Source organism: Aspergillus foveolatus (assembly GCF_047715535.1).
Source record: "Aspergillus foveolatus strain CBS 279.81 unplaced genomic scaffold BDW70scaffold_39, whole genome shotgun sequence".
Classification (NCBI taxonomy): Eukaryota; Fungi; Ascomycota; class Eurotiomycetes; order Eurotiales; family Aspergillaceae; genus Aspergillus; species Aspergillus foveolatus.
The window spans coordinates 160,125-186,609 of NW_027396103.1; the positions used below are offsets into that span (position 1 = coordinate 160,125).

Here is a 26,485-nt window from a genome sequence, read left to right on the forward strand (position 1 = left end):
GCAGCCGGACACCGACATTTCGTCGTCCTGTTGATCAATCAGGGTGAGTCGGGCATGATGTCGGCTTAGAAGGGTAGCTACCCAGCCGGCGTTTTGTTGCAGCCTGATGCTGGCGTTTCTTGTGTAGGAGAAAGTGGTATGTAAGTAGCAGGGTAGGATAAGGAGCTACTGCCTGTGGTTTTACAGAATAGTCTTCGATTTTCTTACCTCGCAATGATTGTTCTAGCCGGGATCAAGTAGGAGAATTTGCAACCACAAACCTGGTCATTGCTTGCCTGTCGACAGGCAGCGAATGCCTCATTTTGGCATGCCTAGACATCTAGAATAGACAATCGGCCGAGTGAGATAACCTTAATTTCATTGGATCACTCTGCCTGATAGAAGGCCTATCAGCGAGCGTGATCTGGCTCTGGCTCTGCAAACTACCGCTGAAGACCCAACTCACTCTTTTAAAGAAAGTTTGCCGCTAGCAAGAGGCGTGCGATCCCTATCTACTGACTTGAGGAGTGATTATCTGGCGAAAATTTGAATCTTCTTTATCCAGGCTATATTTTATCATGCGGCATGACATTTATTGCAGGGCGCAATCCCTCCGTGGATCTGCCTCGTCAGCATTTTTTGCAACAACGGATGCTGCCCTACTTAAAATATCATATGGAGTTCATATTTTATGGCCTTCATACTGCAAGATATGCGGTGGTGCTCTCCAGCCCTCGTAACTCTCCTTGGCAGTCAACTTTCATACTCATGGTATACTAGCACCATCCGCCCGTTAGCAAGCCCTGTTCTCACTCTGAGACGATACGATGAACATTACGGAGCAAATCCCATCTAATTGATTCGTATCAACGGGAGTTCATCCGGTTTAGTCGGGAGTAACTGTTCCATGCAACTACTTTCGGTTAGCCTGTCCGCTATAAGGGATGGGATGATGTTCTTACTGTGACCAGAGGAACTCACTTCGACTCAAAGCCGTTACCTATAACGGTCAATTTTATTTGTAGTCAAACGGGCCTCGGGGTTAAGTTCTCATTTCTAGTGAAATAGACAGGTCTGTAGTGAGAAAGCGCCATATTTCGACAGGCATGGTTTTGGCTCTAGTTGTAGAAGGTGGAGTTTTCTGAGTGATAATAGAACTACCTTGTTTAAGATATACACAGTACAAGCACCTCTGTAGTATCAACCATGGTTCTAAACGGTCGATAAGTGATTTTTGGCTTTTATTTCTAGTTCCACTCCAGCGCGATGCTTTTAGATTGGAGTGTTATATATTTCAGCAGATCGGTGACAAATCTTCTGATGGAGATTACCCATTTTCATGCCATTGCACAGTATCCGTTATATATATCTCGGCAGGGGAAACAACCATAGAGCTCCTGCTTTCCAGCTCAACACGCGAAACGCTAATATATGCAGACAGAGTAAAGACCACCCGTAATCACTGTCCAAATGATCTATTGAACTCCTCAGCCAGAAAGGGCTAACCCTCCTTAAGAGCTAAGTTCTGACTAGTGTACTGGCTGTCATGATCATTTTGAAGTCATTGTGATCACGTGGTTTGAGCTTGAAATTGCAGGCACGTATCCCTGATTTTGAAATTTCGCCCTTTTTAGTTGCTCCTAAAAGTTTAAACAGTTTACTAACGAAGGCGGGTCTTAATATACCCAATCTGCAGGGATCTAGACTAGGCCAGGGCCGTAATCAACATAAGCTAAAACACTAGCACCCCAGGATTACGTACCCCCCATTTTGCGACTCGTCGCCTTACGCAACTCCACCTCGGAAATACCATCATTTTCTCCAACCTCAAGCACACTATGAGCAGCCAATCGTCGGGAGATCTTACGCTGTCGCAGCCCAGAAGACACATCATCAAGGCATGCGAGGGCTGTCGACAGCAGAAGATCAAATGCAACGGGAAGTCCCCGTGCGAGCGATGCGCCCGTTTGTCACTCCCGTGCACAGTACGGACCGTGGCGCGACAGCGACGGCAGAAGATACTACAGAAAAAAGCGCAGGAAGATGATGTTGAGATCATCCAGACGGCGCTGCGGCCCGTTCGCATCACCGACCGCGCGACAGGACGGTCGGCCGTATACGGGCCGACATCGACGATCGCGCTCCTGCACCTCCTAGCTGCAAAGAAAGACAATTATGCGATTTCAGTCGAGGTCAGTAGCACCAGCCTCGTGCATACGGACCTGTGCATTAACAGGTTGAAACTGAATTCGCTCGCCCATCAGCCGTACACCATCCCTCCCATGCTCGGTCTATCTCTGACCCCCCCGCTATGCCTCACGACCATCCCAAACCAGATCCTCCAGTTCTTCTTGAATCGGTACGTCGGTACCGCGTGGTCTATCCTACCAATGCAATCGCCGGCCCAGTTGGGGGCACTCTTTGCGTCTGCTTGTGCGGCGTTCAGCCATAATGCGCCTCCCCCGACATTATACCCTATTCTGCTGTATCAACTCGCAATGGGATCATTGGCGACAGCGCAAGAAGAGCTGTCGGATATGCTGGTGCAGGAAAGTGATCTTTTTATCTCCGCCGGAGCACATCTCTCAGATACGCTAGACCTCCAATTAAATATTCTCATGATAAGTAGCCCTAGCTTCCTATCAGGGTCTAAGCTAATGTTGCCGTATACATTCAGTATTACAGGGAGATTGGCAACTTCGACAAAGCATATGCGCTTCTAGGGCCAACAGCGAGCAAGATCTATGCGGCAGGCTTTCATCTCGAGCCGCGGGGGCCCGAGGTCGAAAAACTGATTCACATCCTGGTTGGAGTTGAGCAGTTCGTGTCCATCCCTTCACCAAGAAGCTTTTGTCAAGTTTGCTGCGATCCTCTGACAGTTTGTTTTCAGGTTTATTTGTATCGCCCTCGGCCGACCTCCAATCCTCGGCCCTGGCATCCAGGTTTCCCATGAGAACGAGTCGACCGACGCGAAATTCTTCACAGGCCTTTTCGCAATCCTAAGCCCATCCCTGCGCGCGCAGAACAACCCTGCGACCAGTTTTGACGAGCTATGGCATTCCATCTGGACAACACAAGCTCGACTAAAGGCATACTGGGAAGAGTATGAGCCGCTCCTGCGCACGGCACAAACCGAGCCACATCGCCCGTGGAATTTAGAGGACACGATGCGCCTTAATACTAATCGTAAGTGTCCTTGCAGTGTCGATGGTGGACGGTGACTGACGGAGATGAAAGTATACGAATACGCCGTTCTCACAAATATGAAACCTTTCCTTCTCTATATGGGGCAACAGAGCTCAGCACTTAGCAGAGCGGCTTCTCCAGCTTCGCAATCTTCAGGGGGCATGGGCGTAAACACAGGAGCCCTCACAATCACGGCAAGGCTGGGGGGTCCCTTCAAGACGGCCAATGACAACGCAAAGATGGCCTCAGCAACTGAGTGCATCCTGGCCTCGGCCAAAAACATCATCTCGACAATTTCAGAACTGAGGCAGGGGTGTTCTGACGCCAAGGTACGCCGTTTCTTCATACCTCTACTCAACAAGAAGATGGCTCTAACAAGTATCTCTATAGGATCTCCCCATGCATTCTTTCTTCCTAGAAGCCGCGTGCATCTCGCTCATCGCGTACGGCGCGTGGAGCAACAATCAGGCCGCTGTATGGGATAGCATAGAGCTGGGTGTGCGGTGTATGGAGCAGTTGCAGTATCAGCGCGCCGCAGCGCAGAGGCTTGCAACTGTCAGAGCGGCGATGGAGCAGACTGGGTTAAAGAGGCAGTTATGATTTATATACAAATTTATCTATACTTAATAATCTATATACAGGCTCAAACAGTTATGGCAAGACAATATACAAACCTTTCGCCAAGGCTGCTTCTCAAGCCATGACAAGCCGCAGCTTATTGCGACCTGTCCAAGAAACTATGTCCAGATAAAACTGACCCGGTAGCAGGAGCAGAACGATTGATTTTCGTGACCTTGAACGCTTTGAATTGCTGGGTGTCTATCGATCAATCCATTACAGGAGTTCCTCTTCTTTGCCCCTTGACCAGAGCGCCAACAAGCTCCTGAGCATCTAACGCCGTTTTATAACTATACAGATACTGCATACCACTCAACCTATACACGTCCACGATTCCTTCCTGCCCGGCTCAAAGCAACAATTTCCTCCGTGGGGCCGTGTCCAGCTCAAGCGAGTCCAGCCTTTCTCTATTCGACAACCAGCTTACTCGTTCTATGATATTATTCGTATCCCTATCCTGCGACCGAGGACACTCCTTTTAAGCACCGTCGTGGAAACTTACACGTTTTGAATTCAAGGATCGCATGTATATACTATCAGCCCGAAGTAGCAAATAATGCCTCTGAAACAGCAAATATCAAAAGGCCCCTTCCTGTAGTGTCCTGATTTTTCAGGTAGGAAATGCGCACTCCGCGTGGTAATAGCATTTTCATCCAATTTCTAAATAAAGGAACCCAATTTCAGAGAGCTAAAAGCGCTTCCAATCCTTGCTAATAGTGGGATAATGTTCAAACCATCCGGAGGGCGTGGCAGTTCCAGGCTGGAGAGCTATGGCCCTCCAACCACTTCAGACGACACACCAATCCTTAATCAGGACCCAGAGCAATATGTGCTACGAACCAATTGAGCTGAACGTGTATACGCAATCCGCCAGGAACCGTAGGTGCCCGGCTAATGTTGGCCTCAACCCAGGATCTTAAGCCGTCGAACTCTTCTGTAATACGTGCCATTGCAGGAGCGCGTATTTAATCTATTCCTGTCAGGGCCAAGATTGTCCAATCCCCAAGGCCCGGTATTTGCTTTTTTCCAGCGGGGTAACGCAGTCAAGAGGGGTACGGGCATTGAAGGCATATCACTCAGCAATGGCCCAACTTTTTTTTTGTGTGAATCAGCACTTCATGTACTATACAACCCGGCCGTTAGCAGTATGGCCGCGCAAACCATCACGATCAAGAGCGATGCGCTCGCCGTCACTATATACATTGACGATGAGGGCGCAGCATACCTCGAGCAAATAATTCCGGTAAGATGTACGCCCAGAAGACCAGCTTCAAGATACTTTGAATCGCATCACGCTCCGCTAGTCGAAGTTCGACTTGCCGGCGAAGGAACACAGAAGCACAAGTCCTCCAAGAGCCTGATCGGGAGCTATATAGGACCACGGCTGCGCTACAAATCCTCCGTAATTAGAGACAGCGAAGGAAGCAAAACCGCCGATATAACGCTGTCAGACCCCGAGTTTACTTTTACAGTGATCGTGCATTTTACTATCTATGGCTCGACGCCTACGCTCCGAGCAACGACAACAATCCGCAACGACAGTGACCAGGAACTGATCGTTACTCAAGTAACATCCCTCGTGCTCGGCGGGCTGACCACCGGCTCCGCAGAATGGTGGGACGAATATACCCTGTCGGTCCCAACAAACTCCTGGTTCCGCGAAGCCCGATGGGTTGATCATGATCTTCCCGGCCTGGGATTAGACGACTACGGTGTTTACGGCCGACCGGAGAATCACTTTGCCTCGCTTGCGCACTATGCGGTCTCAAACAGGGGGACGTTCTCAACGGAAGGCCACTTACCGATGGGTCTCCTGAAGCGCCGCGATAATGGCGAGACGTGGCTGTGGCAGGTGGAGAATAACGGTTCCTGGCGATGGGAGATTGGTGACTGGAGGGATAGCGTCTATTTGGCTGCTGGCGGGCCGGTCGAGACAGATCATGACTGGAGAATGATCCTCCAGCCGGGTGAGGAATTTACAACGGTCCCTGTGGCGCTGGTTCATGTTTACGATGATTATGAGAAGGCCTTTTCGGCTTTGACACGATATCGACGGATTATCAGGCGCAAACATGATGATAACTTGCGCCTGCCTATTATCTTCAACGACTACATGAACTGCCTTATGGGTGACCCGACCGAAGAGAAGATCCTTGCACTTGTCGACCCCGTCACCAAAACCGGCGCTGAGTACTTCGTCATCGACTGCGGTTGGTATGCCGACGAGGCAGGGTGGTGGGATGATGTCGGCGAGTGGGAGCCATCAAAGAAACGCTTTCCCCACGGCTTCTCGACTCTCCTAGTGCAGCTAAGGAAGAAAGGGCTCATCCCGGGGCTCTGGATTGAACCCGAAGTGATTGGCGTCCGGAGTAAGGTTGCAGCGCAACTGCCTGACGAAGCCTTCTTCCAACGCGATGGGCAGCGCATAGTCGAAAAGGGCCGGTATCAGCTTGATTACCGGCACCCAACCGTCCGGTCACGAATGCACGGGATTATAGAACGGTTGGTAACCGAGTTCGGCGTTGGATACTTCAAGTTCGACTACAATATCGATGTCACTCAGGGGACGGATATCAATACTTCCAGTCCCGGATCAGCGCAACTCGAGCATAACCGTGCGTACTTGACATGGGTAAATGAACTCTTGAATAAATACCCTGGCCTGGTGGTTGAGAATTGTTCGTCTGGCGGACAAAGGATGGACTACGCCATGCTGTCTACGCATTCCGTCCAGAGTAGCAGTGATCAGCAGGATCCTGTAAGATACGCGGCTATTTCTGCAGCGCTACCAACGGCCGTTACGCCAGAGCAGGGCGCTGTCTGGGTATATCCGCAGGCTGAATGGGATGACGAGACGAATGCTGCGAGTATTGTGAATGCGCTGCTAGGACGCGTTCATCTTAGTGGGAGGCTGGATCTGCTGAGTGAGAAACAGGTCAGTCTTGTTAACGAGGGCATGGGTATCTATAGGAGTATCAGAGGGGATTTGCCGACTGCGACGGCGTTCTGGCCCCTTGGTTTGCCTGACTGGCGCGACGGGTGGATTGCACTAGGGATGGCGGTGGACGGGGGTGAGAAGTTCTATATGGCTATTTGGAGAAGAGGGGGCTCAGACACGGTGGTGCTGCCAGTACCTGAGTTGAGGGGGCGGGATCTTAGGGCTGCGCTGCTTTTTCCAAAGGCGTTTGCAACCGATGTTGTGTGGGATGTCGCAGAGGGTTCTCTCAGGGTTGGGTTGCCATCTACGCTTTGCGCTCGGTTATTCAAGTTAACCGTTTCCTAGTCTAGAATATAGGCCTTTCCAACTGTTTCATGTTAGGTGAAACATAATCGCGTTCGCAATTTAGCTCTCTGTAGGATATAATCTCGGTTTGACGGATGGGATACTAAATTCAGTAGTGTGCTCGAGATTTAAGGGCAATGTAGGACAACAGTTTGTAAGCGCCATTATCAAAACTTCGGCTAAACCCTTCCAGGTACCAGGTTTCACATCTAATCAGGCAGTCAGCATCGATGTCTCAGGACCTTGCGAAGAGTGACTTGTAGGAGAGGTAGAAAAGAGTGAGCAAACTGTCTTGAGACCACTGACTTTGCCAGTTTTCCATAGAGCGAATCACTAAACTGGACACCAAGGCAATGAACAAGGTTGAAAGACAAATCCTATTCCGAAAAGCATCATTTGGACAGATCGGTTTCATCAAAGCCGAAGGAACCATTCTCGAATACTTGAATGGCCACTTACTACAAACCCAGACGGGGAGCACACCTTCAAAGACCCTTTCAGGTGCCCTTTGTGGCTGATATCGACAATGGTGCTTATCTAATCTACTAAAAACAAGTAGGTAGAATATATATAAGATGATCTCTCGCGCAGTAATGGCAGCATATTTGATCAACGCAGGCCCATCAACCACATCAGAGTCTACCAAGCTATCTACCAACATCTCAGACACAGTATCAAAAGTGCCTACATACACGACAACCGCAACAATGTCTATTCCTTCTTACAATGACTACCAAATCTGGATTGGTGTAGTTGACGATCACCCCTCCCTAGAACTTAAAGAGTACATCGTCGCCCTACACAAGAACAACGGCCTAGTCTGCCACTGGTTCTCGACGATCCGAACAGTAGACGGAACAATCAAGCATTTTAGTGAAACATTCAGCCCTGGCGGAGCAGAACATCTCGCCTGCGAGCAACTGCGCAAAAAAATGCTTGTTTCCCACCTTTATGATTGGCAGCTTCGTAAGTTCGTGCAAATATTCGAGGAGACACAAGCTCGTGAGAGCCAATTTTTCGTCTTCCGCTGGCTGTATGATTGTGTCGACTCGGGTATCCTCAAGGAGGAGGATGTGGATAGGGTCAAGCCCTGACTTGAATTTGCGGAGAGTTCTCATGCTGTTGATGCTAACAAATAAATACGCTGGTCAACTTCCAAAGGGGACTGCTTAGATTATCGCCATTGACTTCTCAATTATTCATTTAAAGTAAGCTTTTCTCACCTGATATTTATGGGACTTCATCTGATTTCTCCTAGCATTACTAATAATAAGTCCATCTCAAGTACTACTACCGGAGCCAGCTGCACCATTAGCCATGCTATAGCCGCACTCGGGTGACATGTTGTAGTTCGTTCAAACGAGCCACTCGCCGTGGGCAGATGTGTAGAAGGGGGCCCTAAGTGAGGTTATCCCATGACAGCCAATCAGAAATAGCATGAGAAATGTCGGACTACCCGGGACGGCATATATGCTCGGCTGCTTGGGCGCTATTTGACACCATACAAGCTCGGCAACAAGGTGTTGTTGGGATTTTAGGGCCGCAAGTCACACGAAGGCGTAAGCATCCAATGCAGGAGGTAAAGCTAGATCTGGGGACGGGCAGGGAACTCCCTATCCTTCTCGCCTAAACAGTTGAGTGGAGCCATGCATACAGTCAGATGGTGTCCTCTAACGCAAGTTGTCAGCTGTTTTGGTACGAATTGGCTAATCTACTGACCAGGCCCAGACTTAGGAAGGTGAGTTCAGGCAAGGAACTGCTATGGGTTACCATACAGGACTATAAAGCGTTGAGCAGACTGGCTATTGTTCGGCTGTACAACAGCACCGCTTGCTAGCCAAATAGAGGACTGACTAGGTATCTAAGCTCCCAGAGCCGTAAGAAATTTTGCCCACTTGTTAGACAAAAACGGGGCACTGTATGCACCCTCGTGCTGGAAAACTGCCCAAAGCCCTAGCAAGGCAACCTAGCTCAGCTGTGCAACACACCTTGCCGCACATGATCTTTCCTCAGGCGTAGGTAACGATGATACATATGCCGAAGTAGCATCCTCCGATCGGCAAGCAGCCACTCACAGGATCTGAAACGACCCCGGATATCGCGGTTGCCGTTGCATGTTATTGGCACGACGCCAAGGGACCGGCATGATTCAAGGGGTTGAGAAGCGCCAATCATTCAATTGTCTCCATTGACCGGCAGAATTTATGGTATTTACCCCGTGGGGAATGAAGGGTTCAACATATGATTGGGAATTCGAGGAAGAACAAAGAATGGGAAAAGAGGGGTATTGTCATCGGATCTTTTACGGCTAAATCTCGATCTTGGTATGACACCAGACGAATATTAATACCTCATAATGCAGGGATCTTTTGCTACTTATTTGCCTCAATGTCCCTGTGTATGCTATTTTCCCCTCTTCTTACCTTTACCCAAGAACCTCGAGGTACAATAAGGCACAATTCCAGCAACCATGGAGAAGATAGATGAATCACCTGAGACAGTCCACGCCGAGGCTGACCACCACAGTGAACTCGAGAAAAATGAAGGCGAGCAATGGCACACAAGCACCAAGGAAGCGCAGGCTGCAAACGCCGCCGAGCACCTCATGACAATCCGGCAAGCCCTGCGCGCGTACCCCTGGGCCGTAATCTGGTCACTCACAATATCCATGTCCATAATCATGGAAGGCTACGACACTAATCTGATCGGCAATTTCTATGCGTACCCTGAGTTTAAGTATCAGTTTGGAAAGGAATACGCGCACGGCTATGAGGTTCCTGGAGAGTGGCAGTCTGCCTTGGGTGCTGGGGGAAACGCGGGCTGCATTATCGGGGCGTTTTTGAACGGGTATCTTGTTAAGCATTATGGGTTCAAGAAGGTTTTTATAGGCGGCTTACTATCTATGTGTGGGTTTATATTTGTGACTTTCTTTGGAAAGTCGGTTGGGGCGCAGGTCGCTGGCCAGGTTCTCTGTGGTATGCTCCATTTCCTCCTTCCATGCTCCAAACTCGATTGTGCTAACGATGATACTGTAGGTATACCTTGGGGCATGTTTGCAACTATTGGGCCTGCCTACTCCTCAGAACTCCTACCCATGGCCCTCCGCCCGTACCTGACTGCCTACACAAACATGTGCTTTGCAATCGGACAGTTTATCTCAATGGGCGTCCTGCAAAACCTCCTTAATCGACCGGACGAATGGTCCTACCGCATCCCCTATGCCGTGCAATGGATCTGGCCGGCGCCGTTATGCGTGATTGCAATCATCATGCCCGAGTCGCCCTGGTGGCAGGTCCGGCACGGCCAATATGCAGCGGCAGAAAAGACAGTTCAGAGATTAATGGCGAAAAGCGAGAAACACAATGCGCGCCAGGTTGTCGCCATGATGATTCACACCGACAACATCGAGTCCGAGATCGAGGCGGGCAGTTCATACCTAGATTGTCTCAGAGGATCAAATCTGCGGCGGACAGAAATCGCCTGCGTCACCTTTTCCGGGCAGGTTCTCTCGGGCTCGCAGTTTGCGTATTCGGGAACTTATTTCTTTGAACAGGCGGGGATGAGCGCAGATGATTCCTACAAGCTTGCGCTGGGTGGGACGGCAGTCGCCTTCATCGGGACCGTCTTGTCTTGGTTCTTGATGAAGGCTTTCGGGCGGCGCTCAATGTACCTCAGTGGGATGGCGATGATGTGCGTCTACCTCTTCATTATTGGGATAATGGATTTAGTGCGGGAGGTGGCCGGTGTTAAGTGGGCGCAGTCATCGTTGTGCATCATCTGGCTGTTTACCTACTCTCTGAGCGTCGGACCGCTGGGCTGGTCCATTGCGCCGGAGGTATCCTCGACGAGGCTTCGTTCTAAGACCATCGTGCTGGCACGGAACACGTACTATATCGCTATTGTGGCTGCGAATGTCATTGAGCCGTACTTTATGAATCCGACCGCGTGGAGCTGGCGAGGCAAGACGGGCTTCTTCTGGTTCGGCACTGGACTTGCCACGTTCATCTGGGGTCTCTTTAGGCTTACAGAGACGAAAGGCAGAACGTTTGAAGAGCTCGATATCATGTTTGCTGCCAAGGTGCCAACGAGAAGGTTCAAAGCGTATTATGTCGATGCGTACGCGGAGGACCTGAGTATCAAGGATCGGGCAATGGAGAGTAGGTAGGGCTAGTTGAAACGGACTCCGAGGATAAGGCCAAGCAAGTGCGCATAGAGGAGCTCTTTAGTAGGGCCTGCCGCGAGCTGGAGCAGGACAGATCTTAAAGAGCCAACGCTGAGCACTCGCCATGAATCCACGCAGACGGCCATCAACCATATCCGTGCAATTATGGGAGTTTGTCCCCGGGGACAGGCCCAGGATCGGGTGCAGCACTGGCGCAGAGTGGCAGAAGCGGCGGTGGAGGCTTTGTCGGTCTAATGGTACACTGTGCTCCATCTACTACAATAAATGCACACGTCCTTGTGGTAGATTTCACTTCCTGTATTCGGCCACCCATCTTGTGACTGAGTATTGAAGGGAAGATAGACAAGAGAAATCAACGAATGGCTAGGTAGACATCGTGGTGCGGTCACTGGGACTTGCTTCAAGGCTGCCGGTCAAGCGAGGCTTCTTGTGTATATGAACAGGATGATCTGGTAGAACAGGAAGTGAGTGAGATTTAGAGTAGCTAGCAACTGTGTCTTTTGTACTAGAATAGCCAGATGCCACTTCGCTCGATCTCAGCTATTACGATATCCAGCTTAAAGCGATGTAAAACAAGTAATTACCCCCGCTTTTGCCCTCAAGCAGTCTAGGCATTAAGCAACCGAACTCGCTTACCCTCTGAAACCAGCGTGCAGATCAGTTCTCTTCACTCTGGCGGGACTCGCAGCTCCAACATCACCGTTACTGGTGATCAAGTTCGTCATGCCCCCAATCATCCCGGACAGCTTCGTGATATCTGCAAGCTGCACTACCTGATCGCGTGTCTTCCAGCCCAAGTGCGTCGGAAACCGCTCATGTCGGAAGAAGTACTCCACCAGCTCTTTCTCCACCGTCCCGTCATTCAGGTCACCAAACGCGACAATCGGCGCCGCAACCTCGCCTAGGCTGAACTGTTCTGTGCTGTTCGTGAAGGTGTACGTCGGGTTGAATGCGCGCGAGGTGATCTGCCGTGCGAGCTTGCTGTTGGCGAGCATGAGCGGAGTCAGGGTAGTGTTCGTCCAGTAGTGCGTCGTTTCCGCAAAGATGCTGGCGTTGAAGATGTGGTTGTTACCGAAGAAGGCGTCTGTGCGGCTTTTCGAAATCTCTATTAGCATGACACGATACGATGGTAATAGAAGGGTACTAGGGGCAGGTACCTGAGGCTAGCGTCGTGCTCAAGAACGTTGTGCTGGTTTAGCTGGTCGCTGAGCGATTTCAATTAGGGTTATAATACACCAGCATGGTCTATAAAACGTACAGAGTAAACCAGGTCGCATTAGGTTCAGGGTTCACAACAATGGCCATGTCGAACATGAGCGAGGCCAGGCTTGGATGGAAGTTCAGGGCTTCTCCTAGGGCACGGATAAGTTTATCTCGCGTGATATTGCGCCCATCATGCGGCAGAAAATTATGGTTGGCAAGTGTGTTCATCATAGGGCAGGGACCTCGATCTGTGATATACTTTATTAGTTTATGTAATCGATATAAATGGGATCTTGGGGGCTAGGGGGCTGCTTTGCGTACAATCGCCTGCACTGGGGCCCGTCCAGTGGGAGATATCACCCGCCCCGTAGTGAGGGTTGGCCGCAGATAGGCCGAGGACGGTCATCAATGGAATTGCAACCTTCATAGCGATATAAACCGAGAATTTTTAGAGACAAATGTGAGAGTTTTGGACATTCTTCCATGGAAATTGTGGGTATTTATGCCTTTGCTGCCGGGCAGGCCCAGCAACAACCCCCGGCTATGATGACGGCCATAACGCAGATCATCTAGGCACTCCTCTAATTTGAACTAGTGATACATCAAAGTCTGCCAATAAAATCTGGTTGTTTAGTATTTCATGCGCACTGAAGTGGCTCTGTTGAGCCCGACGGCTCGTACTCGTATGTTTACCCTTTTCAAGCATCCGAGCAACCCGAGCCGGTACGAACCCGAGCAGGTACGAGATACGAAGGTGAAGAGACGATCTCCTAATAAACACTTCAGGAGGGTTAACTTATCCAGGCTCTGATTATTAGGGGCAATATTCTGTTGCCTAGCTTACAGGAGTGGAGTGCGCAGAATGACAACATTTGCCACAATCAATGTGGACTGTCTATTATAAAAGCTGCCCGTAGTGAACTGGCAACCCAAAGTCCTGGAAAAGTTTCGTTGTATAGCGAGCGGTCACCCTGTTTACCTATTTCAGCATGATGTGTGCTCGACAATCGCCGGTGACTGTAGAACCTAGGTAGCTAGCTCTCATTTCCAGCTCATAATCAACACCATATCCCATGCCTAAAGCAAGTAGTAAGCCCTATAAATCAGGAATGCTTAAAGTCATGTGAAAATAAGCGCAGAAGCCTCTCGTCACCACCTTTACCAATAAGCCGCTAGTCGCCCAACCGGAACCGCATTACTGACGCTCTGGGTGTTAGGGATGAACCCCAGGACAAGGCTCAGGCATGGCCTTCGCCGCTATATAGGGTACTAGATATAACTGATTGAGAAAATCAGTTGTCTTACACCTTTTGGTCAGCAGTTAGGCCTATACTAGCGCATAAGAAGAGCTGCCAATTTCACAAGTATGACAGAGCACGTCCAACAGCTATATTTCACTGTAATACAGGAGTTCATTTACTCTATCTGCTACCACACCAGATCAATTATTAATGTTTGGTTTTTTTTTTTTTTTTCACACTTGTGCTAACTTAAAAGCTATCAAGAAATTTAACGCTAAGCCAAAGAGGCGTCGTATCTCCAAGCTGACAGAAGCTTATATCAAGAAAGCCTGCCCAAATTCCTGAAAAATCCTTAAGGCTTGTTCTTTCTTGGAAAGATACATCCAAAACTATTACAAGCTGCAGTATAACGGTTCGTCTGATTGCTACATACACTATTGATGAATGAACACACTGGCAATGGAGGAGATGGGATACGACGCTTTCCTCGACCCTTAGGTAGCCCGGTCCGCGTCCGCATATAATGAGGCCTCTGACCGCTTATTTAAACAGTTATACAAACTGTTGTTAGAAGAACATCACTTTCATAAATGTCCATTTTGGACTCTGTATTACATGTTTTTATTCCCAAACTAGTCATCACCATAGAGCTCTCACAGTGACCGAGCTTTCACCGGTGTTCATGGCCAGTCTTGTCGGACTGTCCGCCGAGCTTCTGCCCACGATGGAAAGTGGCCAGCCAGATTGACAGCAGTAAATAATATCTACCAGCAGCTACAGATAATATTATTACTCTAATTCATCGGACGTACACTCAAGTTCAAGACCAACTTTACCATTCCATACTCTTCCCTTTTTTCGAGACCCCACTGCCTGGACGCTAAATTGAGGCTGGGCACGAGGCTGGCGGCTGTCTGACCACAGCACAGCGCGCTTCATGCAACGACTCGACGCACCAGTAGCCAGTTTGACATATCTGCACTTGACCATCTTCACATTCGGGCAGGGATCGCCCACTACGATACAATCGCCGTGGTCCTCATTAAGCGGGGTGGTCCTTTGTCGAATTACTCTTTCAATCTTCAACTGCGAAGGCTCGCCAGAGCAACCACATTATCCCCCTGTCCCTCATTTTTCTTCCTTCCTTCTTTCCCGATTTGAGTACAGTTCTGCCTGCTATAGATAATCCTTAATTCCTGGCTCTGAGATGAGCAATGCCTGATTGATCGCAGGGCTGCCAACAAATTGAATCTATTAGCTGCCTCGAGAACAAAAGCAGAGAGTGAAATCAGGCGGGATTTTCCAATGGCAAGACATGCAGCGAGACTCACAGAACATGCTGCGTTGGCTCAGGCTTCCGAAGATATATCGCGGATGATAGTCAGATTCCTAGAAAACGAAGTGACGTTCCAACGATGGGCTCGTTTGTACAAGGCTGATATGTATTGGGATGATGGTCCAGGCTCTCCACGAGGTCCTAAGCTCTACTATACCTGTCTAGTTGGGCTGGTAGTCCCCGCGCGAGATATCATAGAAATGGGAGCAGATATCAACGCGCAAGGCGGCTATTATGGCAATACTCTCCAGGCTGCTGTATCTGAGGGCTATCAAGAGGTTATGCAACTGCTCCTGGATAAGGGAGCAGATATCAATGCCATGGAGGCAAATATGGCAATGCTCTCCAGACTGCTGCATATAAAGGCTATTAACGGGTTATGCAACTGCTCCTGGATAAGGGAGCAGATATCAATGCCCATGGAGGCAAATATGGCAATGCTCTTCAGGCTGCAGCGTATAGAGGCCATCAAAAGTTTGTGCAACTGCTCTTGGACAAGGGAGCAGATACTAATGCCCAGGTCGGCTTTTATGTTAATGCTCTCCAGGCTGCTGCATATAGAGGCCATCAAGAAATTGCGCAACTGCTCCTGGATAAAGGAGCAGATTATCATCACCGTCATTACTCATCGCGCGAGATGATTAGTCAACAAGAATGACGGATTCATGGGAATTCTGCCGGTGCGCCAACCGTTTGCCTATCAGAGCTACTTACCGTTACCTTGCTATCAGCGTTCGCGGATAGATACTGTTGCAGGAGCTGATTGCTTGTCCGCATTGGTGGTTGGATATTATGATCACAAGGACATTCAGCGTACCAAACATCAGACTACTGAGTTTGCAGATTCTATAAGAGCCTAACTTTATTATCAAGAGCAGATGGAAAGGAGGATCCAGATGCAAGCCACGCAGTATAGCCGTTCTTCTGAAACTCAGACTGGGTTTATGTGGAAGGCGCCGATTGGAGAGCCATATAGAGTTCACCAAGAGTCATGGTAAGTTCTAATCACCACCAAAATTCGACCCAGAAAGCATCATGGTGATGTCGTATCTGGCCCAGACCATCATCGACAGCTGATAAATATCGGTAGCGGACCCAGCTAGGAAAAGCATTCGTACGCCCGCGATTGTCCTGTAGTTGAATGTCAAACCCGCTGAAATCCATCGACAGCCCTATCTCCAGAATTCCATTTGAGCCAGTCCTCAGTCTCCGACGTTGAATGATCATCATGGTGAGCCCATCAGTGCCCATGCCATACCCTGTTTAATAATACCCCATCACAAACCTTAGATAGAACCATTCTAACATCTCGCTCTACCAACAGGACAAAAAAGCTCGTCTTTTGCAGTCGCTGGTTCGTACTACAACTGCGTGAGCCTCGAAATGAAATATCAACCTCACTCACACCCTTTCAACCGGCTAGGGAACCAACTCCACCGACATGGTCTCCAAAGAGGAGGTCGTCCGTATCTGCAAGCAGCACGGCCTCTCGCCCCAGGATGCCAAGAGAGAGTTCGAGAAGATCGATGTCGACAATGATGGGGAGATGCCGAGAAATAGTCTGTTCGCCCCTTTCAGTCTTTTTTTGTGTTCCGGACTAACAGGTTGAAGTCGCCGGCAGGATTGTAGACAATCTTGCCAGCAAGCTTGAATAGATGCCTTTCACATCGTGCGGCTGTTATGAACTCATTTGGTTTGGGTATGAGGTATATTATGATAGTTTGTTTCTGAATAACGGCCTATATGGGCAGCGCGCATGTCGGTTTTCTGTTGCCTGTCAATGGGATTTATGCAGGCGCGTGACAGGACTCACTTGAAGTGTATTTAACGCAAGAGAAAACTACAGTGGCAAAGTGATTTTAGTTATAGTACTCTCATACAGTAGGACTTATGTCATGAGAGCAGTTTATGTGGGGTGTACGAAGGTCTGTAATGCGACAGGCATGCGCGTCATCGACGTACTACAGGGCCTCCAAGTAGAAAAGGCAGCACATCGATCATGCCTAGATAGGTGGTAGGTAGAGAGTTTCAGAATATTGTGAAGCGAGAGACTGGCATTCATCCCAACTTCTTCTGTCGATCCAGACTGATACTAGCTCTTTGACCCGCCAAAAGCGTCTCCGAACGGCCTATCGAGAATCCAAAGGCGAGCCATAGTAGACCTTCGCCAAAAGCTCCCTGAACAGCGCCCCCTTGTACCTAGACGATTGATTTCAGCTGAAGGTACATCAAGTCCCACCTGAAAAAACGCCCTTCATAACCCGTCCCTGATCCCTTGTAAAATAAAAATCTAATGGTGTGTCCGCTAGTACTATACTTTCACGCCCATTGGGCTTAGCTCTGTACCGGCCTGTTATCGTTACCCACATAGAACGCAAAACCATCGAGTATACCTGCCTGAAGGAGTAACGGGCCATAACGCTTAGCCCTCTGTTAGAGTCGCCGCTGCGGGGGACGTACCCCGCACGAGCAGCCAACGAGGCTGGATGCCTCGGTAGTCGAGCCTCAAGATCTCTTATAGGGATCATTGTTGTCCAAGATCGATCATTCCGGGTCTTGTTCTCTGACGAAGAGACTAGAGAGCAGGATATGCGTGTTTTGAGGTGGGACGCGTTTCCTTAACTTATTCATTTTCTGACCCTCGCCTTGTACAAAATACAATTTATAGTATTAAGCAGTAATTACTATTTGTTTTGGCTAGAAGGGCTATCTCAGGACCCTCACATTTCTTTTTTTTTTCCTTTTTTTTCCCATTTAATCATATAACTTCTTATTCTATATATCCAAGTATAGTGTATTTTAAAGTACTTTCCTTGTTTCTTCGCTCCCAAGGAGATCGGCCAAATGAATCTCCAAGAACCCAGTTGGCCTAGCCAGATCCTAACACCCGTGCGACATTGGGATGCGACAGCTTAAGAATGAACGAGAGCCGCTGTCATCTATGGTGTAGCAGCAGTGGACTTCTCCCGGGCAGCATTCGCCAGGGTGGATTTCTTTTCCTACCAGCAGCCCGCTTTCGAGGGCCCTTTTGTCGTTTTTCCTCCTGATATTGAGCTCTCTGAATTCAGTAGCTCACCGACTACTGTCGAGCGGAATGTTACTCTTTTGAATCATGTTTCACCCTGCTTTGGAGATGTTAAGTTGCGATTAGTGTTCCACGCTTCTGGAGTCGGCTATTATCGGCGATACAGCGATAGCGGGGAAAGGCACCCGCGATAAGAGTATATAAGTAACGTCATCTGACTCTTCCCATCTTAATTTCTACAACACACCGACATGGAGACCACAACGACCACCCTCGCCGAATACCTCTTCAAACGCCTCCACCAGCTCGGTGTCGACTCCATCTTCGGACTCCCCGGCGACTACAACCTGCAGCTTCTTGATTATGTCGCTCCCTCACGTTTACACTGGATAGGGAGCTGCAACGAGCTCAATGCGGGGTACGCGGCGGACGCGTACTCCAGAGTCAAGGGTATTCCTCTCCCCTGTTCTTTTTCACGGTCGCATTCTGATGTGAGGTCTTTTTTAGGAATCGGCGCCCTCGTGACTACCTTCGGAGTCGGTGAGCTTTCCGCCGTCAATGCGATCGCCGGAGCCTACGCCGAACGAGCCCCTGTTGTCCATGTGGTCGGCACCCCGGTCCGCCAGTCTCAAGAGTCGCGAGCCCTGATCCATCACACTTTCAACGATGGCGAGTACAAGCGGTTTGATCGGATGCAGGAACATATCACAGTTGCCCAGGCGATCTTGACAGACCATCGCTCCGCCCCGGCCGAGATCGACCGCGTTCTGCAGCAATGCCTCCTGCACAGCCGGCCGGTTCGGATCGCGATTCCTCTCGATATGGTCTCTCTCCGTGTCCCGAAGATGGCCCTTGAACATAAAATCTGCGTACCGTTGCCGTGTCGCCAGCCGCAACTCGAAGACAAGGCGCTCAAGGCTATCCTAGATCGCATGTACAGCGCCAAGAAACCGGTGATTTTTGTGGACGGCGAGGTGCGGTCGGCGAAGATCATGGATGAAGTGGAGCATATTGTGAAATCGACAGAGTGGCCAACGTTCACGTCCGGCTTTGGAAAGAGCCTGGTCGATGAGACTCTGCCGAATGTCTACGGCGTCTTCACCCCCAAGTACAAGGACTTTATCGAGTCCAGCGACCTGGTCCTGTGTTTCGGGCCCCATTTTTCCAACACCAACTCTTATCTCTATCAAACAATCCCGCAACAGCACAAGACGATCTTCTTCCATCCGACATCAGTCCAGATCGGCAGCGAGGTCATCCGTGATCTGCCGGCAAACCACTTTCTGCCGCAGCTCATCGGGCACCTCGAAGTAGAGAAACTCAATAGACATACATGCAATCTCGATCATCCTACCTCTGTTGCGCCGCCCGATGTCCAAGCCTCTGACCCCGTCACCCAGGCCGGCGGCTTCTGGCACCGAATGTCTTCTTTCTTCCAAGAAGGCGACATCATCCTCGCCGAAACCGGAACGGCATCATATGGCGCAAACGAGTTCCGACTACCACCGAAAACTCGCCTGTTCAAAGCAGTCACTTGGCTGTCTATTGGCTACATGCTCCCCGCAACGCTCGGCGCGAGTCTAGCACAGCACGACCTCATCGCTCGATCCGAGTACCACGATTTCCTCGAGGCCCGGTCCATCCTATTCATCGGCGACGGCAGCTTCCAGCTTACAGCACAAGAGTTAGCAACGATCATCCACCGGAAGCTCAACGTCATTATCTTCCTTATCAACAACGATGGATACACCATTGAGCGTGCTATCCACGGTCGTAACCAAGGCTATAACAACATCACACCCTGGCGCTACCTCAAGGGCCTCGAGTTCTTCGGCGCCCCTACTGAGGGAGAGTACGCGGCGCATACGTGGGAGGTCCGGACGTGGGGTGATTTGGACAAGGCCTTGACTGATGAGCGTATGATAAAGGGTAAGGGCGTACGCATGGTCGAGATCTTTATGGATAGGCTTGATGTTCCACCCCCGTTGGATCGGATCTTGGAGATGCAGATCCAGCGGGAGAATGGGGTTCAGTGAGGAGTGAATCAGTACTTTTATGGCATAGATGCGACAAGCTACAGTGCATTAATTGCATGAATTTAGCTCTATATTCTCCACGACGTACATGCTATTGTTTTAGCCCAGTCATGATTATGGGATAAGACAGCTAGATGAGACAATGAATAAAAGACAGAATTTCTCCCTCGAAACCTAGATGCCCTGCGGGCACTCAGTAACCTTGCTCATACGTTTCCTTCGTTCAGATACCCGCCTGTCTACTCATACCCAGCCTATTCCCACCCGTCTGATCTGGAGCCGGTTTTCTTGCAGTGGACGCACTGATCGCTGTCTGCAGCTTGACGACGTAACAGCCAAGCTTAATTCCCGTTCTTAGCAGACAGTGTACACTAAAATCATGTAATGCGCTCCATAGAAAGGTTCTATAACCTTTCTATCGCCGTCAGCTAGCTATGAGAATAAGCAAGTGACTAGTTCTCGCTGTCAGAGCCCAATAACGTTGCTAATTCTAATCAGCTTAGAAGACACACGCCCATTCTCGTTCATCGTCAGCTCTTCCATCGTTTCCCACAAACCGTCGAGTCCGACGTATCAGCCTAATACAAATCCCGATGACTCTCCTTGATCAAATCAGCACATTTCTCCCCAACCATATAAACACTGTTCTGGATCCGACAGTCTGGAATAACGGGGATAACACTCGCATCCGCAACCCGCAACCCCTTGATTCCATGAACCCTCAGCTCAGGATCAACAACGCCCTGTTTGACATCCTTTGAGAGTCTGGCCGTCCCAACAGGGTGGAAGGCTGTCTGGCACCGGTCCAGCACTGCGCGCTTCATCTCGGCATCGTTATCAAGTGGCATCTCCCACGGGTACTCGGCAATAACTAGCTCTCTGAACCCGTCAACCTTGGTCAGCAGGTCGTATGAGAAGCGGATCCCCTCGCGCATGGCGATGATGTCAAGGTCACTGGAGAAGAAGTTCAGATTGATGGCAGGCTGGGTGAGGGGGTCCGAGTCGATAAGGGTCACTTCGCCGGGATCGGATATCGGACGGACGAGGTCGACCACGACGGTGAGATAGTTACCCTTCTTTGGGACAGGGTAGTGCCATTGGAACGCGCTACCGAACATACAGACGAAATCGAGCTCAAAGTGCGGCTGTCCATCAGGGCTGAAGGGGTCCTTCCCGCCAAACTGTTCTTTGGCTCTGCGGTAGTGCTCGTCTCTCTCGAGGTATTTGTCGACGCGAGGAAACCCGACTAACTCGAGGAGTCCAGATGAGACCGGGCCTGTACGTGAGGTTTCGTAAATTGACTGCGCAGCTTTGTTCTGCTCGGACCCCTTGCGCAGCAGGTAGTCGTCCATCCCGTATCCTTCTTTTACCTGGAGGACAAAGGGAACCCCAGGGTGGTCGATCAGGTTCTGGCCGACGTGAGGAGAGTCGAGGATGGGGGAAATGCCGTGCTTGACCAGCTGCTCTGCTGGTCCGATTCCGCTGAGCATGAGCAGCTTGGGTGTCTCAAAAACCCCCTGCGAGAGAACAACCTCACGGCTGGCATAGAAGGTCTGTTCCTCGCCAGAGGACAAGATGGCCGTTACTCCCTTGCAGGTCTTATCGTCAATAACCAGCCTTTTCGAGTACGCACCCGACAAGATTATGACATTTGGTTTGTCCCTAACAAACAGCCAGCTGCCCGAACGCTGGCCTTGGTAGATAGAATCAACGCAGTGCGTCAGGCCCAGCATCTCCCCATCATACACATTCTCTTCGACCGTCTCTTCCATATTCTTCCAAGCGGTCGTGATCGCATCACGAAATGACTGCATCCCGTCCAGCAACTCCGCATGCGAGATATGGATTGGCCCATCGCCGGGTCCGATCTTCTGCAACTCGGCAGGGTAGATACCAAGGTCGTCATGATACGTGGCACTTTTCCTCAGGTACGGCAGCAGCTTCTCCCATGTCCAGTCGGCACCGCCGTACTCCCTCCACATGTCGAAGGTAGGCTTGCAGCCGGGGAGCCAGGTGAAGTAGTTTAGCGAGGAGCTGCCGCCGAGCACCTTTCCCCGGGTGTTGGGCTTCTCGATGCGCTCGTAGTCGTCGCGTTTCACGAGCGTGGTCTTGTACGCCCAGTCGTAAATACTACCCCTCAGATCCATAGCAGAGGACGGCGTTGTGATCTCAGGGATGCTGTAAGGGTTCGGAGCGCCGGCTTCGATGACGAGTATACGGACCGATGGATTCGATGCCAGACGGCCGGCGGCAGTGTTTCCTGCTGTTCCGCCACCGATGACGATGAAGTCGAAGCGGCTGTCGAAGGTGGCCATGGTCGTCACACAGTACGTTGATTTAATGCTTGAAGTGTGCAATGAAGACAGAGAGCTGGACTATCATGAATCCTGATGACGGAGCGACACATTTTCCGGCAAGGAAAGGAGGATTCTTTATACCTCCTTATCGTCAACTATGGCTGTCTACTTTTCCTCATCATGAAGCCATCGAGCTGACTGCGCTGTACATGCCCACTCGGCGACACCCGGCAAATATTCAGCTCTGTTTAGGCAATCTGAAAATCGCAATGATCAACTCTATAGGTGCAACCAGCCGTCTTGGTCAGTCCTGGGCACCGGGTGCCCCGCCTGCGTAACGGTGATCGACGAAGCTTGCTTGCTTCAACGTCTGAAATCCAGATGAGTGGGCAGTAATGCCGGCTGAAAGCCTAGAATCAAGTATTGACATATAGTGGCCCCGCCGAAATAATGCCGTTGCGTCGGGGAGTTTGCACGACGCCCACTCGTCCCGCTCGTGGGCCGTATACGTCACGGACAGCATAATCTCGTTACCCAGTTAGGGTCTAGTTTTAATCTCTTTGTATTCTGGGGCTTGACCTGCTTCATTCTTGCCTAACCTTCGTTCGCAAACTACTCAGATATCGTCAATGACGCCAGTGCAATCTCCGCTGTGCGATGGTTATCCTGCTTCACTGGGCGACAGGGGCGATGGAATGAAGACGCCCCGGCTGAAGCGAGGCCAGTGAGAAACCTGTCATACCAATTTGACAGGTTACTCGTGTCACGCCAGTCCGGGCCGTGCCGGATTGTTCCAACCACAGTCATTGGTTCTTGTCAAATCTTAGCAGTTCGCTGCCAGTCCGTCAAGTCCGAGTTTATTCCGTTGAATAATTGGCACCGTAAGCACGCTTCCTGCAGCTTGCACTACTAGATGCGCAGTTCTAGCCTCGCCACCTCGTCTGGTTTGTATCAGGCAAGTCTACTCCAGAAGCTCCTCAGCTACTAAGGTACTCTGGCTCTTTTCTATCAAATACTCCACCCACTACGGAGCGGGTTCATTTCAACTGTGCAGGGTCACTTATAGCTACGTCAGGCAGCTATCTGTCAATAATTTATTGGTTCAAGGCGGCAACGCACTGTAAAACAAGGGGTCCGTGCCTTATGCAGTTGTACGTGAACTGCAGAAATGGCTAACGAATATTTGAAGAGCACGCTGGTTGTATTGTACCAGTCGGAGAGATATCTGACGTTGTGAGTAGTGGAGTCTGCATAGACGGAGAAGGTACACCCACTCGTTGGCGACCTTGCTCAGCTCACTAGCGCACTCGCCAGGAGCTTTGGAAGCCGGGCAACGTTCCCCTTGTGCCCTATCGTAAGTGGATTACAGGCATTATGCAAGGAGTGGCGTTTGAAAAAGCTCTTCTTTAAAGAAAGACACGTAATATGGGCACAAGGGCAGTGAAGCCCTCCGCAAGGCCTTTTCCTGTCCAGTGAACGATATAGAGGAAATAAAGCAGGACGTTCAAATCCATAGTGTACGTATACTTGTGGCACCACGTGGTTTTACTCTCAGGCCCAACCGTGATATGTCATGGCTAGTCCTTAATTCAAAATTCACCTACATCATGGGAGTCCTAGCACGGGGGCGTTCTATACCCAAATCTCAATCATAGATCTCTGCACATTGTCAAACCACTATGTTCCGTCGCATTACAATCCCAACGCAGCCCTTGCACTCTATATCTGTCGGCAGCTGTGTGCTGTATGTACTGGGAGCCGGTCTGCTTGGCGTCGCATTCTGCATCTCCCACTCCCTGCAATTCGATTGAAACTAACATGCTAGGATGATGGCCGGCGACAAATCGAGCAACCTGTATCGGTCGCCGAGCCTATTTAGTACAGGGCTACATCCTCGCGGGCCCTCTTTCGTTGCTAATCTAACAGAAGCGTGGTGCGCACTGTAACTTGGTCATGCACTACGGGCAAGACGGAGCTGGAGCCATTATCAGAGAGATCATGAACTGCATTTAGTACGAAACCCTTTTGTGGTCTTAATGACATCTCAATTAGGCTGCTATTTGAATGGACGTTGGATAATCTGACGGTTGAGCCTTTGTCTCAGTGAGATACGGGTTTAGCCTGCCTGATACACTGGATGGTGAGACCAGAACTAGAATACGTGTATAGGACGGGGCCGGTCAATGAACAGATCATTGTCATCTTGCACCAGACACTTTCTAGCACCATACACGGGTTACTTCACTGAGCGATGGATTGATAGGCTGAGATGTGAGAAGGTGATGTGTTAGGGCTGACATCAAGATGACGCATATGGGACTGCAGAGATCTGTAGATTGAATAGATCCAGTGTACCCTCCTTTCTCGACTCTCATGTGATCCAAGAAACTACCCACGACTGTTTACTAGACAGATATTGCCTAGGTAGATATTGCCGACAGTAACTCCAACATGTCAAAATTAGGAAACTCGAAAGCTCCCTCGGAAAACCCCTCGCACGTAATCGATTATGCCAACCCCTCAATTTTCAAACCCAAGTACCTTGTCCTCGATGATATCAACGTCGACCTCCTCTCCTTTAACATTCTCGCCGCATCTGGCCTGGCCTATTTATTCTCCTACCTCGATGCCAAACTCGCAGCCGCTATAGCGGCCACTATCCTACCCCTCCGACTCATCTTTCCCCGTTCCAAGGCCCCAACCGGAACGGTCCTGATAACAGGCGCATCAAGCGGGATCCGCGCAGAAGGTTTACGATATCGTGACAAAGGAGAAGCAGCTGACTGTGAACGTGCTCGTTAATGGGGCAGCGCTGGGTGCAGCGGGCGATCCATTCGAGCAACCGGTTGAGCTTGTCGAGCGCATGACGACGCTGAACTGTATCTCGCTCGTGCAGCTGGCGCACTTGTTTGGGAATGATATGATCAAGAGAGGCATTGGGTGGATGATGCATATTTCGAGCGTTGGCTGTATGTTTCCTTCCGCTCATACTATATCACTCCGTTAGACCCTGCACAAGCTCGAGGTAGACTAACTAGTTGTACAGCGTATATCTCCAGTCCAGGCCAGAACATCTACCACTCAACCAAGTACTTTGTCCGCGCCTTCTCTGAAGCCCTTTCTGTGGAACTCCGTGCCTATCCCGGAATCGTGAACACACTACTCCTTCCCGGCCCCGCGGAAACGCAATTCGTCACGCGATCGCACGCCCAGGAAACAGTCATGATGGCTGCGTCGGGGGCGGTCGAGGATCCCAAGTCTGTCGCACAAGTCGGGTATAAGGCATTATGCAAGGGCAAGCGAGAGTCGTTCAGTAGTTGGAACGCCATGTTCACAAGTCTAGTCTTCAGCGTCGTGCCCAAGAGTGTGCATTTGACGATGGCGAGTGTCTTCAATCTACCCTTCCGGGGACGACTTAGGGCTAGGGAGCCGTTGGGGGATCAGAGGGTTAGGGGGCAGACGTTATAATTCGGTTCTGGAGGTTCAGTCATGGATCCGTAGACCTTGGAGTTTATGATATGTATTCAGCTCACTCTTGAGAGATCCTCATCATAAAAAATTATAAGTATTTGAGTTGTCTTTTTTTCGGCCTGCATGCGTGCAGCTAACGAAACTCAAGAGCAGGCCCGGACACTGCGATTAAGCGCATAACATGCATATAGTCTGATCCCGTGTCTGGCCGAGTATAATATCCACATCGATTAAACTGTCGCTGTTCTTACACCATAGGGACAAGTAACGCCAGTCTTTTCAACGCAGGGGTGGACGCCCATAACGACACGAACTATACGCAGTCATACTAAACCGCCTTTGAGAGCTTGTAAGAAATATCGTTCCTGAGTTTCTCGAGACCCAGAGCCATGTCTTCAGCATTTCGCCAACTCAGCTTCGTCGCAGCTTCTAGTAGGCTTGAAAATTACATTTCCTATCTCGGCCCAGTCTTCTCACTGAGGTCTAAGCAACGGTCATATATCACGAGGCCGGAATTAGTTACCTAATACTGCTCCTTTGTAAGCCCTGGCGAAATTAGAGGACTCTTGTTATTAGAATAAATCATTGGTGGGAGGGAGCATATTGGACTACCAGATACATAGTGGA

At 50.1% G+C, this 26,485-nt stretch overlaps 9 protein-coding genes across 9 annotated transcripts; 7 read left to right on the top strand and 2 right to left on the bottom strand.

Annotated features, from left to right (window-relative positions):
- Positions 1 to 1,817: 1,817 nt before the first annotated feature.
- Positions 1,818 to 3,765, top strand: BDW70DRAFT_151680 (Zn(II)2Cys6 transcription factor; the record flags this gene model as incomplete). The annotated part of the gene is made up of 5 exons (XM_073739324.1): positions 1,818 to 2,338; positions 2,665 to 2,799; positions 2,870 to 3,165; positions 3,217 to 3,494; positions 3,556 to 3,765. The coding sequence occupies 5 exons, from the start codon at positions 1,818 to 1,820 to the stop codon at positions 3,763 to 3,765; spliced, it is 1,440 nt and encodes a 479-aa protein (XP_073594226.1).
- A 1,165-nt stretch (positions 3,766 to 4,930) lies between these two features.
- BDW70DRAFT_161707 (putative Melibiase subfamily) lies at positions 4,931 to 7,066 on the top strand (the record flags this gene model as incomplete). The annotated part of the gene is made up of 1 exon (XM_073741019.1): positions 4,931 to 7,066. The coding sequence occupies one exon, from the start codon at positions 4,931 to 4,933 to the stop codon at positions 7,064 to 7,066; it is 2,136 nt and encodes a 711-aa protein (XP_073594227.1).
- Positions 7,067 to 7,659: 593 nt separating this feature from the next.
- Positions 7,660 to 8,160, top strand: BDW70DRAFT_161708 (uncharacterized protein; the record flags this gene model as incomplete). The annotated part of the gene is made up of 1 exon (XM_073741020.1): positions 7,660 to 8,160. The coding sequence occupies one exon, from the start codon at positions 7,660 to 7,662 to the stop codon at positions 8,158 to 8,160; it is 501 nt and encodes a 166-aa protein (XP_073594228.1).
- Positions 8,161 to 9,524: 1,364 nt separating this feature from the next.
- Positions 9,525 to 11,231, top strand: BDW70DRAFT_169393 (general substrate transporter; the record flags this gene model as incomplete). The annotated part of the gene is made up of 2 exons (XM_073742670.1): positions 9,525 to 10,041; positions 10,102 to 11,231. The coding sequence occupies exons 1-2, from the start codon at positions 9,537 to 9,539 to the stop codon at positions 11,229 to 11,231; spliced, it is 1,635 nt and encodes a 544-aa protein (XP_073594229.1). The 5' UTR covers positions 9,525 to 9,536.
- A 535-nt stretch (positions 11,232 to 11,766) lies between these two features.
- On the bottom strand, positions 11,767 to 12,879 carry BDW70DRAFT_169395 (peroxidase family protein; the record flags this gene model as incomplete). Its single annotated transcript, XM_073742671.1, has 4 exons — positions 11,767 to 12,341; positions 12,407 to 12,454; positions 12,508 to 12,700; positions 12,774 to 12,879. 4 exons carry the CDS (start codon positions 12,877 to 12,879, stop codon positions 11,882 to 11,884), a joined length of 807 nt encoding a protein of 268 aa, XP_073594230.1. The 3' UTR covers positions 11,767 to 11,881.
- A 3,591-nt stretch (positions 12,880 to 16,470) lies between these two features.
- Positions 16,471 to 16,684, top strand: BDW70DRAFT_161711 (uncharacterized protein; the record flags this gene model as incomplete). The annotated part of the gene is made up of 2 exons (XM_073741021.1): positions 16,471 to 16,588; positions 16,641 to 16,684. The coding sequence occupies 2 exons, from the start codon at positions 16,471 to 16,473 to the stop codon at positions 16,682 to 16,684; spliced, it is 162 nt and encodes a 53-aa protein (XP_073594231.1).
- A 1,621-nt stretch (positions 16,685 to 18,305) lies between these two features.
- BDW70DRAFT_169397 (alpha-keto acid decarboxylase family protein) lies at positions 18,306 to 20,243 on the top strand (the record flags this gene model as incomplete). Its single annotated transcript, XM_073742672.1, has 2 exons — positions 18,306 to 18,504; positions 18,562 to 20,243. 2 exons carry the CDS (start codon positions 18,306 to 18,308, stop codon positions 20,088 to 20,090), a joined length of 1,728 nt encoding a protein of 575 aa, XP_073594232.1. The 3' UTR covers positions 20,091 to 20,243.
- Positions 20,244 to 20,263: 20 nt separating this feature from the next.
- On the bottom strand, positions 20,264 to 23,088 carry BDW70DRAFT_139954 (GMC family oxidoreductase). Its single transcript, XM_073737508.1, has 2 exons — positions 22,971 to 23,088; positions 20,264 to 22,913 (listed from the first exon to the last, which is right to left on the bottom strand). The coding sequence occupies exon 2, from the start codon at positions 22,403 to 22,405 to the stop codon at positions 20,669 to 20,671; it is 1,737 nt and encodes a 578-aa protein (XP_073594233.1). The 5' UTR covers positions 22,406 to 22,913; positions 22,971 to 23,088; the 3' UTR covers positions 20,264 to 20,668.
- A 1,750-nt stretch (positions 23,089 to 24,838) lies between these two features.
- Positions 24,839 to 25,855, top strand: BDW70DRAFT_151686 (SDR family NAD(P)-dependent oxidoreductase; the record flags this gene model as incomplete). The annotated part of the gene is made up of 3 exons (XM_073739325.1): positions 24,839 to 25,096; positions 25,134 to 25,356; positions 25,434 to 25,855. 3 exons carry the CDS (start codon positions 24,839 to 24,841, stop codon positions 25,853 to 25,855), a joined length of 903 nt encoding a protein of 300 aa, XP_073594234.1.
- Positions 25,856 to 26,485: the final 630 nt, after the last annotated feature.